Below are 16,533 nucleotides of genomic sequence, written 5' to 3' on the forward strand. Positions count from 1 at the left end.
AATTGGAAAGGATTCAAAGGAAATTTGTAGCTCTATGTTACACTAGATTCTTTAATGGCGTTTGTGCCTATAATTACGATGATATACTAGTTAGATTAAACTTCTTATCGTTACATTTAAGGAGGAGGCTTTTGGATGCGCTTTTCCTCATCAATGTTTTTAAAGGCAAAATTAGTTGCTCATCTGTTTTTGATACAGTTAGTCTCTGCGTACCCACTAGGTCTATCAGAGTCTACTCTACCTTTACTGTACAACGTAATTTCAAGGCCAGTCCCTCTGCCAGATGTGTTTCTGGTGCCAATGCAGTCTGTAGGAGCATCGACATCTGACCGTGTTTTGCTTACTGAGGTCAGCCAGCTTTTTAAACAATAATCATTGTTTTTTATTGTTTATTTAGTATAACATTTTATTTTGTATGTTGTTTGTCCAAAATTAAACTGTTTTTAGTTTAATTATTACTTTACTTATCTATAACATTTAGTTTTTTACTTATTAGTTATCAATATTGTATATTTATGTTTTCAGTTCATTGTTTGTTTGCTTTTGTATTGTAATGTTTGTATTGTTGTTAGTGCTTGGCTGTTATTGGCCTTTTTGGCTGTTGTCAAGCACTTTAATAAATGAATTGAATTGAATTGAATTACGCTGCCAACTACCACCAGTGCGCTGTAGGAATGCAAACGAGGTGAGGTTATCTATGGCAACTGTGACTGGGAGTAGAGAATGTTGGTAATGCCTGTGATAGAACCATAGATAACCCGTGGAGAAGTGTGCTTCTGTTATCTATGTTTAGTGTGGAGTGGAAATGTGTGCTTGTGGGAGTGGGGTGAAGAGGGGCTTGGTTTGGTGTAGATGGTGTTAGTCATTGCCGTATCCTTTTTGTAATAGAATGTTAGCATTGTATCTATTTCATGTTGTTGCGCTTGTCAAAAGTGGTCAAAGGCAGAGCATGTGACGTGAGAGTGTAACAGAGAAGTCTATTTAAATATTGTCTCACACAAGCGAAGAACCATTTGGTAGTTTAAGTGCGTCTGAGGTATACCGGCTGTGGCATACATGCCTGTGTCAAACGAATTGACGTGCATGTTGTGATAATTTTATGGTAATAACTTATATATTGTAAGCTGATAATTCCGTTTCATCTTTAGCATTGTATAAGTTATGGTAATAACTTATATATTGTAAGCTGATAATTCCGTTTCATCTTTAACTTTGTATAAGCTAATTTAGCAAAATGAATTACATGGAAATTACGTTGCCGAATTACTCGTATGTGTTCAACTTTGAAGAGGAATTCAAGCATCAGGATACAAGAGTTTGGATGATAAAAAATTGGACAAATGTCTTTTACTTTTGTGGAATCTACATCATCTTAATATTTGGTGGGAAGCATTATATGCAAAACAAACCCAGATTTGAACTCCGTAGAGTTCTGTCTATATGGAATACAGCATTGGCAGCATTTAGTATCATTGGAGCCTGCAGAACTGCACCCGAGTTCTTCCACGTTCTCAAGAACTATGGTTTCTATTATTCTGTCTGCATACCAAGGTAATTAAATGTGTACCATGTAATGTGGCATAACTTGAATAATATTTCATATTTTATTTATGGTTTATTTTCAACGCTGTCTGTAGCTCAGATTATATGGCACCAAATGGCAGATTAAAAAAATATTAATTGTAGGGGATATTGAAGAAAGTGGGCGAGGGTTAATAAGGTTGTGACATTTTACTGGAGGGACTGAGGAAGACCACGAAGTTAAAACATTCTATTCGTACTGCATCCGTTGTCTTTGTGAGTGGTTTGAACTGTGTTCCTGTATGCTACAGAACAGGAAAGAAAAGAAACGTACTCTGGAAATGGGGCTTTAATTTAATGACTGGACAGTAGAATAATTACATTCGTGATAGGAGAGCTTTTGGAACTGGAAAGTGTTGAAGAGCGCTGTAACCCGGATATGTATATTGGTAGAATATTCAGACATTTTTATCTTCGATGATAATGGCCCAGGTAAAATTGAATTTATTGCAGGCTGAATTTATTACAATACTGATGATTTTAATAGTATATTCTACATGTGTCAACAATGTTCATGCAGATTACAGCAGTACATCATAGTAAGTTTGCTGAAGTTGTAATACAGCTGACTTTGTCTGTGAGATGTCCAATTGGAATTTTTTCCAATGCACTGGGTATTCTGGTTAAGAATTATCTTCATTTTCCTCAGTTCTACCAGGTAATTGCAGGTTGAAATTGACCATGACTGAATTTTCTGCATACCATACAATATGTAATGAACCTTTTATCTCATTTGGCACTAAATAACATCTGCAGTTGATGAATTTGTTTTGTTGAATAATGCCATGTTTATATTGAACACTATCCATTGTCTGAAGTATATTTAATATAAACATCATTTTGGGAGTTGACTTTACTCCATTCTCAGTACTGGTTGTCCATTAATCTGACAGATAAAATGCCAGTGAACAAGGTCTAGTTCTTTCATATTTTGAAATTTGAAGAAAGAAAATTAATAAATGTTGTCGATTTAACCACAAAGAAGTTAAAACATTTCTTGAAGTGGTTTTAATTTGGTGATGATGGATACTGTTGTACATGGCTTGACTTTGTAGTTGAGCAGATAAAAACATCATTATGCTTTGTAAAATGTTAACCGCCCATGACAGAATTGAACAGCATTATTCTTTTGGAGATATTGCTGTGTTTGTATTTGTTTTGAAAACAATGCATCAGTTTAATGCTATGTTTAAGCATGCATGTTTATACCAAACAGTTTAACACATTGTGTTGGAGGATATTATATTAGGCATTATGCCACTTATTAATGGCTCATTATGAACTGATTTATATTCATAATATCAAAAATTATATTAATGTATTTGTTGAACTTAATATCTAGTGTGCACTGAATATACTTGTGATTATCTGTGGACACAACTTAGGAATGCAGGCCACTTCTTCTTAATGCTAACATACTCATGAACACTGTCACACTTCATGTCTGTGAATTGGTATTGTTTGCATGTTTGTCTGTTTTGTAGACCTTGTAGCATGTGAGATCACTGGCAGTTAAACATTTAGCTATCTCCTAAAGTACTAATGAATTTGCCTTTCTTTATGAGAAACATACTGTGACTTACGGGAATAACACGCTATCTCTATCCCACACCAACAGTGCACTCGGCCGAGCACGCAATGCAAGCAAGGCCGTTACAGCATAAATTGTAGACCCGGTATTATCGTATATTGCAAAATAAAGATGACATAAAAGTGAAGTTGGGCTTCCTATTTATTTGGCAACAGACGAGTGTTCAGTACTACCAAACTGACAGTTACTTTCCCAGTTTAATATTAACAATGAGAGGATTGCCCTGAAAAAAGACTCATGTGATTGCTGAGGTTATTAACATAATCATAAGTAGGTGTTCAAAATGTGTCTAAACATGATGTTTCGCAGTGATTTTTGCAATTTTTGCCAGGTGTAAATTTTATTCCATGATCCACCAATGACCTTCACCTTACACTCCAGCTTTTGATTTCCTGTTAGGTTCTTTAATTTATATCACGTCTTTCTCTTTGTTCAGCTTCATCGAACAAGACCGTGTGTCAGGTTTCTGGACTTGGATGTTTACATTATCAAAAGTCCCAGAATTGGGAGACACACTGTTCATCGTACTACGGAAACAACCCCTCATATTCCTTCATTGGTATCATCATGCGACAGTGCTCATATATACCTGGTATTCATATTCGGAGTATACATCTTCAGCACGATGGTTCATCGTTATGAATTATTGTGTCCATTCCTTAATGTACTCGTATTATGCACTCAGGTCAATGGGGTTTTCAACTCCAAGATCATTTGCTATGATTATTACAATACTACAGTTGGCTCAGATGATAATTGGATGTGGGATCAATATCTGGGCACAACAGGTGGTCAGGCAGGGCTTACAGGAATGCCACATCTCACCTACAAATGTCAAACTGTCCCTTACTATATACTTCAGTTACTTTGTGCTATTTGCTAGGTTCTTCCAGACAGTGTACTTTGGGAGTGGGAGAAAGGCGAAGGGTGCAGTTTCAAATGGAATACCATCAGTGCACGACAGCAAGAGTAAGGTTAAGGCTCACTGAATGTGAAATAAATTGAGCCTACAGTCAGCTCATAATTGAATTTTGTCTCTTACTTAATTACCAGTTGTGTGCATAATTGATTGGTCTCTGGGACATTCTGGAAGTGGTTTTCTATGAAGTCATTAAAGAAGAACAATGCATTGTTTTTCAGTAAAAAATTCCACTTTGTGATGGATACATTCTACATTTACATTGTGCCTCTTTCTTGTGCAAAGTTGCACATGTTGTTATATGCTGTGTTGAATAGGCAAGCAACACGTTTCTTTGTGCATTGCTTTAATCTTTTGTATGATAAGGAAAATATACAGCTTTTTCACTTAAAAATGGCATCAGAAGGTGTATGTAGTGTTGTTCATGTTGCATTTACTAGGTTTTCAGTAATCTGTAGATACAAAAGATAGTGGACAAGAATCTTATCAATAAATTAAAAGGAAGGGCTGTTATTAGAAAGTAGTTTTTTATAGACTCCATATGGATTGACAGAAAGTGATTGAGTTTTTGTTGCATGTTATTTCAACAGCAATAACACAATATAGTACTGATTTTGTTTAACTGTGAAATCAAGTCCTCATATTTGACTGCTTTATTTTATTAAATTTCACTGTTATTAAAATCCGTAGTACTTTGGATAATTTTACTCTTTTGACTACCAAGAAGGCACAAGGTAATTCTTGTATGTCAGTAGTTATTTATGACTCATGTCTCATGTTGCATGGTAAAAAGACGCTACATAAATATAGTTTAAGGGTGGTGCATCTTTCATCTAGGTGCTCATTCCTGTCATTAATGTTAACATGATGTAGAGTTGCAAAATAATGTACTATGTCACAGAAGCCAATAGTTTTGGCATTTGTGATTGCTTAATATTGAGAGTTACTTGTATTTCATGCATTACTATTTCAGAATTCCTAGTATCAAAATATACCAGAATTAAAATTTATAAGATTCTTGCTAGACCAACTCTCAGTTATGGTAGTGAATCATGGACTATCTGATATAATGATGGAAAAAGATTAATATCAGCAGAAATGCATTTCTTAAGAAGAACTTTTGGGTTACACACTTTTTTGATCACTAAAGAAATGAAGAACTTGTGGACATTATGGAAAAGCAACTAAACATTATACCAATAATAGATTTTATAACACAGTACCAGAAAAACTGGATGGAACATGTACACAGAATGATTTCAGGCAGGTTACCAAAAATAATTTTAGGATACCACCCAAAAGGAAAGAGATGTTTGGGCTGACCCCTCAAAAGATGGAAGGATTCTGTTATGTAATGTCCATAACAGGCCATGAGGTCTATATGGGAAAGGAAGAAGAAAAAGAAGACAGTTTCAGAATTCAGTTTATGGTTGTAAAAGGAAATTTGGAATTTATAGAAATTTTTAGCCAATCCAGCTGTTTGTTAGGGAAAAATAAATTTTTATAAACCTGCATGTTTTAGTTTTCATATCAAATGCTATATACATCTCATATTATTGATTTCCCACGTACAAATTAAATTATCTTTACTTTTCAGACCCAGCAGCAGTTATTCCAAATCCCATATCAGTATTTTTTTAATGACAGTTTTGCAGCAAGTTTCATGCTTTAGAGTGTATTCAACTTATACAGTTCATTTTTCAAAGGGCTCAGAATGATCATATATGTTCCAGTACTGATTGGTCATTTCCTTAATATGTTGTTGTCTGTAAACTCTTCAAATGGGATTCATTAATTCACAGTGATTTGTATGCAAAGAACAACTTTATTTTACATTATTTGTACTAATGTTAAGTATCCTGTCACTGTTGGAAGTAGAGCATAATTCAGTGTGTATATTTTATAGACTTCTCCGCCTCCAATCCAGTTGGTACCATTGGTTTTTTCCCCTTGTGTAAAGATGTTAGGTCATGGAGATGTCTACTCGCCTCCAACTATGTTGCATTTAGCATTAAGAATAAGACTGTTTTTCTCATGGACTGTTACTCCCATTGGCATTACCAGTGTGAAGTCACATTTTATATTTGTTTTCATGCACTAGATTGTTGTAGTACATTCCTTCATCAAGGTGGCAGGTGAAAGCAATCCATAATTTTGATGGAAGATTTAAATATGTTTTAACATTAATGCGTTTTCTACTAAACATAATAGCTTCCATGTCCTTGCCACGTGAACAAAGTCTATTCTTGACATTGGATGGGCCATAATGTCAATTTTAAGAATGTATGGCTGTTTGCCCAAACATACTCTGTATGTGTTCAGGCCATGGTACACAGATAACCTGTACTTTCAAAAGTTGTTAAGGTTGCCAATTTGTGCTTTCCTGTACACTAAGTGGTAAATATTTATCCCTTGGTCTCATTGCTTTCCATATTTGACCCTTTTCCTGCATAAAATGCTGTATTTTCCAGTGCATGACACATTTCTCTCCCATAAGTACCCTCTAAAACCACCCTTTGTCTTTTATGCTGGTTGAAATGAAAATATAGGAAACTCTGAAATGATGGTAAGTCAGAAAAGGAGATTTTTTATTTCTGTGTTCTATGACAAGTGAAGGTACATGTATGGGGCAAAGGAAAGAGAACATAATATTTAAATTATTAAACAAGTAATGTTTGTTACTGGTAATTTCCATATGCTTGTGTGTTTTTAAACAGCAACATATAATTTTTATAGAAAGTACTTAGCTGGAAGTATCAAGAGATGGTACAAGATCCTATTCTCTCTTGCATCACATATTGTAATGCATACCTTCAGCTTTCTGGGACAAATTTTGAAAACATGAGAATGGGAATTTTGTAATGTAAACCCACGTTTCATCTTTTGATGTTTACATTGCAAATTAGCATCTGCAAGTATGAAGGACTTTTGGACATTGTCTTCAGTTAAAATCAATATTATGTGCCTCATATTTACCTGATGGTCTAATACTGTGCGCTTATATGCCTAAAGTTTATTCTGTATGAAAATAAGGCAAATATTTACTCTTGGATTAAAATTAATGCTTTCAAGGTTGAAGAGTATAATACAGGGGTTTGGCTGTTATTTTTACTATCCTAGAACAAGCTATTTTGAAGTGACTCAACTGGAGAGCCTTACAAGCACATCACCATTAACCATGATGAGAATGAAAGGCTTTAGATGAGAAATGTAATGCAAAGGTGTGGTGTGGATATTAATTTGTAAGCATTCCTTATGCATTTTGAATGACTGAGATATCTTAAACTACATACAGGTTCAGGAGCAGTACATGGAATTAAGGAAATGTGCAGTGCTTTTTTCCTGTCTTTGTACATTAAATTTAAGTGTCACATTCAACTTTAGTTTTCCAATAGTAAAAGTATTTGTTTCCAGTTTTTTGTGAGAATGTGCATAAATTTCAAAAGAAATTGTGGAGAATACTTGAGAAATCCTAAATGTGGCTTGTAGTATTTTTTCATTATTCAGTTACATGAAGTGGTATTATTTTCTCAAGCCTTCTGAGGCATAGTGGCCACAGTGTACTTCTATAAATACAAATCCTCTTTATATATATAGAAAATGTTATTGTAAAACATCATTTTATGTACATTGTCAGCAGTGACTACATTAATTTTAATTTGTGCTTGTGACTAAGCTGTGTGTTTTCACATCATTACTGTAGACAATGTTGTGTGTATGTTGGGCATGTGTGGCTTTTACAGACGGTAGTTTCAAGTTAAATTTTTTTATTTATTTAATCAGTTTTACTTTGTTTCTATGTTACTTAAGCTAACTTTATAGGGTGGTACTTTGAAATTGTTAAGAACATTTGTGACCAAGGTTGTGAGAGTTTTTATTGATTTGTTTATTAGGCAGTTTGACACATTTGAGTAAAAAATTGACAGTCATTTGTATAAAAACATTGAGTCATGTTGCATGTGTCTCTCCTTCATAGCAGGTACATGTTGACTAAATCTGTGTTTGTCAAAAGAAATTGCTGTGGATGCATTTGTGAGCATTATGTTTGGTGTAACTGCATTAATGAACAAGAAATTAATTGTGGTCACAATTTTTAAGTGACATTTTCATATGAATATTTCAGTTATATGGGGTTGCATTCTCTAACAAAATACTGCTGTGTTTGGCTTTCATGAACAAATACTTGGTTGCAGTAATATTTTAATGTGGAAATTCTATATATATTAAGAACTTCAGTCATTGTACATGTGAAAGATGTTTAGTTAACTGAGTTTATTCACAAGTGCACATAAGAAAGTAAATTCCAAGATTAGTATGAAAAATTACCACACCTGAATCTGGTTACTTTTAACTTTTTTATAGTTTATGACAGTTTATGACTACTTCATAATCACTGTGGTTGTGTTTTAGAATTGCTTAAGTGTTTAAGATTATTGTGGCCCAAAGTACTGAATATAAAGAAATATGAACCTCAAATTATATATCTTATATATTGGAAATGAAACTGATCAATTCTTATGTATATTCGTACGTTAAATTCGAAAATGACAATAAAAAAGCTTAGTTACTTCGCGTTTTAAAGATATTTTAACATTTTCTTCAAGCACATTCCATTGCCTAAGTCGCAATCCTAGCAACTCTGCCTTATACTTAGGCAAGTCTAGATCTCTTACTAGATCATTCAGTTTACTTTGAATTACTCTGTGAGACGTAGACGGTAACGTTTCTGGCACAAACTCTTTATCTTGAGATGCTGATGATCTTGGAATGGCGTCATCTGATGATGGTGATGGTGAACATTCTTTGCCGCAATCAGCTGTGTAGGAGATAGGAGGGACAGGTATAGGTAGTTCATGGTTGTGGGGTATAGGACGAATGGCTGAGGGGATGTTTGGATAGATGAAAGCATGTTTTTTCTTATTGTTTATGCCGATGACAGGAGGAATCATACAGAAGTAGCAGTCGTTTACATGGTTATGCGGTTCCCGCCACACCATGGGCACAGCGGAGGGCATAGATTGCATTTTTCCTTTTAGCCACTCATGTAGATTTGTAGAACACTTCAGACAGTAAATATGGGGTGCCCGTGCCCTGTCCATGTCACCCACTTTGCAACCAAAATAAAGGCGAGACGATTTCTTAACGATGGGGGTCAAGTTTCGATTTTGTGATTTAAAAGTCGCTTCTCCACAGATATGAGAAAAGTTGTTAGGATTATTGACACGTCTACGCGACATTTTGTATACTAGAGCAGGGCGCTCCTTTCGGAGCTCCTAGGGGGCGTTGGTCAAGTTTGTAAAACGCAACCAACCTTGGTTAGTCCCGAAGGGGAGTTAGTTTAGTGTCTCATTCAAGTGTTTTTACCCTTGAGTAAGAAACTAAACTAACCCCCCCGAATGGGGGGTTTAAACACTTGACCAAAACACCGAAGGGGGTTGGTTGCGTTTTAAAATCTTGAGTAAGACACTAAACTAACCCCCGTGTATAAACAAATATAAGGTGATATTGTTGATGACGACATTTTTTGACAACGATGGCTAATCCTTTCGGAGCGCTTCTTGTAATCTGATATTTTACTTCTTTACGTCGCTGATCAGAGGCCAACTGTTCTTGGTTAGTCAACTATCTACTTCCAACCCCACCCTTGCAAATCTTCGTCTGTTTTTCTACGTGTGTTATTAATATGGTATCGTTTAACAATGTAAGTCTTCTTTCGCTTATCCTTATTTGTTAAATAGATCTGATGTTTTAGTTCTTTACGTCGCTGTTCAGTGGCCATCTGTTCTTGATCAGTCAACTTTCTACGTCCAGCAACACCATTGCTAATCTTCGTCTGTTTTTTCTTTTTCTTTTTTTCTCTTCTGTTCTTGTTGTATACGTTTTTCTATGTTTATCAATGTAATTCTCCCTTCGTTTTTCTTTATTTGTTAAATAGGTCTGATGGAATAGTTCTTTACGTCGCTTTTCAGAGGCCAACTGTTCTTGGTTAGTCAACTATCTACGTCCAATCCCACCCTTTCAAGCTTTCGTTTGTTTTCTTCTGCTCTTCTGTTCTTGTTGAATAAGTTTTTCTGCGTTTATCAATGCAAATCTCCCTTCGCTTTTCTTTACTTGTTAAGTAGGTCTGATATTTTAATTCTTTACGTCGCTGTTCAGAGGCCAACTGTTCTTGGTCAGTCAACTTTCTACGCTCAATCCCACCCTTGCAAATCTTCGTCTGTTTTTCTACATATGTCGTTAATATGGTCTCGTTTATCGATGTAATTCTTCTTTCGCTTTTCTTTATTTCTTAAATATGTCTGATGTTGTAGTTCTTTACGTCGCTGTTCAGAGGCCAACTGTTCTTGGTCAGTCAACTTTCTACGCTCAATCCCACCCTTGCAAATCTTCGTCTGTTTTTCTACATATGTCGTTAATATGGTCTCGTTTATCGATGTAATTCTTCTTTCGCTTTTCTTTATTTCTTAAATATGTCTGATGTTGTAGTTCTTTACGTCGCTGTTCAGAGGCCAATTGTTCTTGGTCACTCAACTTTCTACGTCCAACCCCACCCTTACAAATCTTCGTCTGCTTTTTTCCCCTTCTGTTCTTATTGAATACGTTTTTCTACGTTTATCAATGTAAGACTTCCTTCGCTTTTCTTTATTTCTTAAATATGTCTGATGTAGTTCTTTACGTCACTGTTCAGAGGCCAACTGTTCTTGTTCAGTCAACTTTTTACGTCCAGCCCCACCCTTGCAAATCTTCGTCTCAAAATCGATCATAAAGTCAGTTTTTATAATAGTTTTCATAATCGTAATATATCGAATGAGTATCACTTTACCTTGTTGGAGTTGGTACTTCAAATACTTGATAACTTCTTCTTTCACTTTCCTGATGTTTTAGGACAACTGTTTGTCAATTTTTAACAATGCGACGTGCTGCTTCTGGAGCAGTGATAATGCGACTGACTTGATATTCTTTGATTTCCTTGTTGTGAAGCGTTATTTGTTTACTCGGAATTGTTGTGTCGACTTCAACAATGCCAACAGATATTTGTTTACACGGCATTGTTGTGTTCCACAACAATGCCGAGTAAACAAATATCTGTTGGCATTGTTGATGACGTCATTTTTTGACGACAAATTGGTTGACGACAACGAGGAATCACAAATTTTTATAGTAGATAAGATTTTAGTGTTACAAATATCTCATTTAAGCACTCACAACGACGTTTTTGCTGTTTACTACATAGGTATTCTAAGACGAAGTGAAACAAAATCCGCACTCCACTAAACACTTGTTTGCCAAACAGAACCACAAGAACAACTGAACCAATTTATTAAACATCCCTTAGGGATGTTGACTAGACCTGCAGGAAGCAATAAAACCTTCTCCACCCTTGTACAGGCTGTTTCTGAAGTAAGTAGTCCATTACAATTCTGAAAATTACGAAAATTGAGCGAAACAGCTTGGTTTGAATATCTTTGAAATGCGAACCAATCATGCAAAATGAATGTCATTTTCGTGTTTAGCAGCTCAAAATTAGTAAAAATTGGTTAGTTTCATCTCCGATATATTTTGGCTGTTGAACAGCGTTATCAGATGATCTGGTTCATGTAACCATGAAAGAAATTTTTGATTGGCACAAGCTTGGGTTAAAAACTATCATTCATTGACAGAATGTTTACTGTATTCTTTCTCTAGTCTGATAATGTGTAAATATTGGCTTCATTGTTTCACTTTTTTCCCCACTTACATGTCTCTAAATGACCATTTTAAAACGTTTTCTTTTTTATCAGTTGCTTTAAGTTTGTTTCCATTTAATGCAGTTACATACTGTTTAATTTTATGTACACAAACTTCCACATAAATATACTCAGGATTTTAAAAATTATTTGATAAGTACTGTGATCTGTTCGTGTATCTCAAAGTACACATTTAAACCATTACAGGTGATATAATAGTTGGATAGGTACTACCAGAATGCGCACATCAATTACAAGATAGAGTGAGGAAAACCTGAAAAAGGGGGCTATGAATGTTCATTAATGTTACAAATTTCTGCATATCTGCTCAAAAACCAACTTACAGGCAACCATATTTTTCAAGCCTTACATGAACTTCATCTGTTATCTGATAAACAATTTTCACTTTTGTCTGGTGATACTTCATAGCCATCTTAAGTACTGAATGTCACTAGAATGAGCAGACACCCCAAGGCCAAAAGAGTATGTGATTGGTTTTGGTGCTTTGTTTAAATCTATTTATATTTTGGCTATATGTTGCCTTTGTGATTTTAGCTGAAGTGAGAGTACTTCATCACCTACTTATTTGAAGAATGACAAGCTTTTAAATTTGTGGAAGGAGAAATTTTATTTATTATTTATTGTGTAGTGCAATATGCTTTATGAATATCTGTTGTTGAGCCAGAACTATAAAGTCACAAAACAAGGACACAACCAACAATCTCTTGTTATATGAGCACATGTTTTTGAGGGTTTAGACTAGACAGTTACATTATTTACGCATGTAGGTTTAAAATTAAGTTAATTTAACTGATAAGTTGGTTGTGTGCATAATTGTACTATATGTTTACTCACTTTTCACACTTACATAGCTTCAGTGGCTGGCAGTAGTGATACAAAATGGCTTTGAATTTTTACTGCACATAAAAGTTAAAACATTGTCTTGAATTTGTGCAACTACAACTTGGTCTTTTTTATTCAATATGATTATACAGTAGTTTCAGTTTTTATGAAATCTGTTATGCTTGCCATTTTGGTCCAAATATAACATGCCCCCTCTCAAGGACCACTGCTCTCATATCCATTCAGGTTTAAATTTATAATGTAAAAATTTTACAAAATATTTCCAGAAGTGTTTTAATGCACCAGTAGTTATTTACTTTGTTTAGGAATTCAGATGAACTTATCCTGTAAAAGTAGAACTGATGGATGTTGATTTCTTTTAATGTAACCTTTCAGAATTGGTATATTTGATAAAATGTTATATAGTCTTAAAAATCCCAAGTTTACATGTTGAATTTTTGGCACTGAAACTTTAACCACACAAAAGTGGTTAACATCAAGTAATTAATGGTCTCATTTTACTCTCATAATGAACACTTCTAATTATTAATCAGTGGTGGTATTTAATCTCACTACCTCACATTTTAGATTAATACCATAATTGTAGTCTTGCTGCTGCTTCACTGCCTGAAGACATTATTACTTGATGCCCAGGGACATTCATGATGCACTAAGTATCTGAACATTTCCATTCACTTGCAACTTTTGTTGCAAATGTCACAAATATTTGTTTTTAAAGCTGTCTATGTAAGTATGGTTGTGAATCAGATGTCTCGATCATATATATGTGACATTGTTTTTGTATATGATAATGTTTTATTTTTCTTTGTTACAAAGAATATGGCCAAAGCAGTTATTAAATTTATAATGGAAATTCATACAGTTTTATTATTTGAGTTTTGAATAATACATCCTGAAATATCTAATTCCTTTTGTCCTTATTTCCAAAATTCATTTAATTTTTGTAATAAAGTGAATATGGGACATCTGAGGTCCATGAACCAGAAACAATCCTTGGAAACACTTACTTGGCCCCATATTTAGCCCTTTCCATGCTGAGTTTTTAGTGAAAGAATTCTGCTGGTGTGTTTTTGTAATGATGTATATGTAATTTCTATTGCGAGAAGAAACAAATAGTTGCCTGTAACAGTTGGTAGTCTTCAGGAGCAAGTTTAACTAATCTTGCCAAATAAGTAAATAAACAGACCAGGGTGATCGGTGTTTCATAGTGTTGTGCATGCTATGAAAAGGACTGAAAACGTGATCTGGATTGCCCATTCATTGTTGCATTCTTACAGATTATACTGTTGATTTGGTTGCTTAAGTAATATGACTGAATTTATGCCTATGAAGTTTAGTAAATGATCAAGACATTTCAGTGATAAATTACTAACTATTTATATTCAGCATAAAGGTAAAGCTGTTCTGATAATGTGCTATGGAGGTGCTTCTGATGAGGGGAGATATAGCTCCTGCAGTGGACATTAACTAACGCTGAGCTTGGATGACCTTGCTGATACACAAGGAGGGGAAGACCTTGAAGTGATAGCACATACAGAGAGATAAATCAGTCCTTCCTGGTGTACAGTCAGATGTGAAAATATTACATTAAGTGGTAAAATTAGCATGCATGGTTTAAGGCAGGCCTGCCCAACCTCTTTTGTTGTGCAGGCAACTTCAGCAAAATTTGGTATATGTATATGCATGCACACGCATACACACTTTATCTGCATATTTTTCTATACATTTTATACAATAAAAATATACTGATAATGTGATTTTTTTTAAAAAATGCAATTCACAACTTAGGGTAGGGTGTGTTTATTTGTAGCACATTTTTAAAAATGAATTAGTAATGTATGTTACCATAAATAAAAAAACTCATAACCTTTTTTTAAAAAAATTGCATAGATTTTAACTTGGGTGTGATCTTTTGCACAATAAGACCGACTGCAAGTCCAGTAATGTAAATATCTACAGGTTGGACTGGACTGATTTAAGGCATGTGTTTGTATTAATATGGAACTAGATGGAGATGAGTGGTCAGTATCATGTTCCAGCCATGCTTTACCCCCAGGGAAAGGACACCCTGATTAGATAAGAGGCTGGGTGGGCCCCAGAGCTGGTCTGGATGTGGAGGCTAGAGGAAAAATCTTCTGCCCCCGTCAGTGATTGAACCCTGGTTGTCCAGTCCGTAGCCAGTCACTATATTGACTGATCTATGCTAGCTCACAGGAAAAAAAGAAGAAGAAACTGTATATCTCAACAAATGGTTGTCTAATCTGTGGCTAATAAACAGATCATGGTCATGACAACAGTTTCTTCTGTTGAATGAATAGTTGTTTCTAATTATGTATACATTTTCTTTGGCTTAAATATGCTAAATAAATGTTCACAGATTTCCCAAGCCTGACCAAGCACATAATACAATTGTGTTTCAGTATTACATTATGGATCTATTAAATTTTGATTTTGTTAGTCTCCACACAACAATTTACAAATAAAAAACTTCACTTAGATGCATTACTTATTTCATGTCATAAAGAAGCAATGGCATAATAACAAAATAAATAATGTACCTAAATGAACAGTTATTGATTTGTAAATTGTTGTATGAAGACTGACAATCAATATCAATATTTAAGCACATAATAAATTAGGAAGATGTAATATTCTGGGACTGCTTTTCATGACAATGTATGAACAGTATAGAATCTCATGCTTTGTAATGCTGTATACAGTAGTAGACAAAGATTCTGTTTTGAAGGAACCTATTGCATTTTTAGGTCAGAAGTTCTGGAAGTTATACATGATAATTGTGGGAATATTTGTGATTGGTCAAGGTTGAGCACAACATTAAAATTCCTTTTCAGCCATTGTCTTCATGTGAAAATAGATATTGCAAGCCAGGCCCTTATCGACCCATTCCGACCTTAATCAGAATGAATCAGCAAGTTACCGAATTAGCTGATTTTGTCAGTGGAGGTAAATAGCCAGTCTGTTGTTAATCCTCATGTGACCAACCTAACAGCACTAAGAAAAGTCAGATAATGTATTTTTGTCCATTCCCTATCACTTTTATCTGCCTTAGGCTGGACATTTTCAACATCTGTGTTCCGTATTTATCATTGGCTTCCTGGAAAGTGGACGAGATTGTAATTATTAGCTGTGTCACAGAAAGAAAGTAAAAAATCATATTTGCCCATATTCTAGCAGCATCACCCAACCATCTAATTGATTTCAATCTTACTTGGTATTGTAGGCATATACTCAATTTTGTGAAGCCATTTTGACTTTAATTTGGTCATTTGAAGGGCTTAATTAAACATTTGAGTATATATTTTGAATCCTCTGACATTCTTTGATGAAACAATATATGGCTCGTGTACGAGTGGTGCTACGTGTGAATTTAGTTCAATTTGTTTTATTTTAAGGGATGCTTATTTTAGACAAGGACAAGTGAACATTTATGTATAGCTTAGCTTTAAAACCCCGTAGACTTCAGATATGTGGCACTTGTACGAATATTACCATATATATATAGATTAATTTGTTTTAAGGATCTGTTCAGTAAAGACAATGAGATGACCTTTCTACGGTTGTGTATAGAGTGAAACATTTTCACAATACGTAGATGACTAGTCGCACAAGCTGTTGAAACCAATGCATGGTTAGCTTCGTATGCATTAGCGTGTGATGACCTGCAACTTAATTTAACGGCCAGATAAAAATTTTAGTTTGAAAATCGCAAGGGAGGGCAATACTTAATATACATTGGTATAGACGGATGGATAATAATAAGGTACAAAGTGATGTATTGGATTAAGGTGCTCAGGATAAGATCGATTGGAGGAATTTTCTGAGATGAATGA

General features: G+C 34.7%; 1 protein-coding gene across 1 annotated transcript; it reads left to right on the top strand.

Moving 5' to 3' along the window:
* The first annotated feature begins 542 nt into the window (after positions 1-542).
* Positions 543-13,539, top strand: Baldspot (elongation of very long chain fatty acids protein baldspot). Its single transcript, XM_022079245.2, has 3 exons — positions 543-870; positions 1,222-1,551; positions 3,609-13,539. Exons 2-3 carry the CDS (start codon positions 1,235-1,237, stop codon positions 4,159-4,161), a joined length of 870 nt encoding a protein of 289 aa, XP_021934937.2. The 5' UTR covers positions 543-870; positions 1,222-1,234; the 3' UTR covers positions 4,162-13,539.
* The last annotated feature ends 2,994 nt before the right edge of the window (positions 13,540-16,533 follow it).

The sequence above is a fragment of the Zootermopsis nevadensis genome, unplaced genomic scaffold (assembly GCF_977971745.1).
Source record: "Zootermopsis nevadensis isolate Lab colony 2312 unplaced genomic scaffold, Znev_1.0 Znev_ptg000010l, whole genome shotgun sequence".
NCBI lineage: Eukaryota > Metazoa > Arthropoda > Insecta > Blattodea > Termopsidae > Zootermopsis > Zootermopsis nevadensis.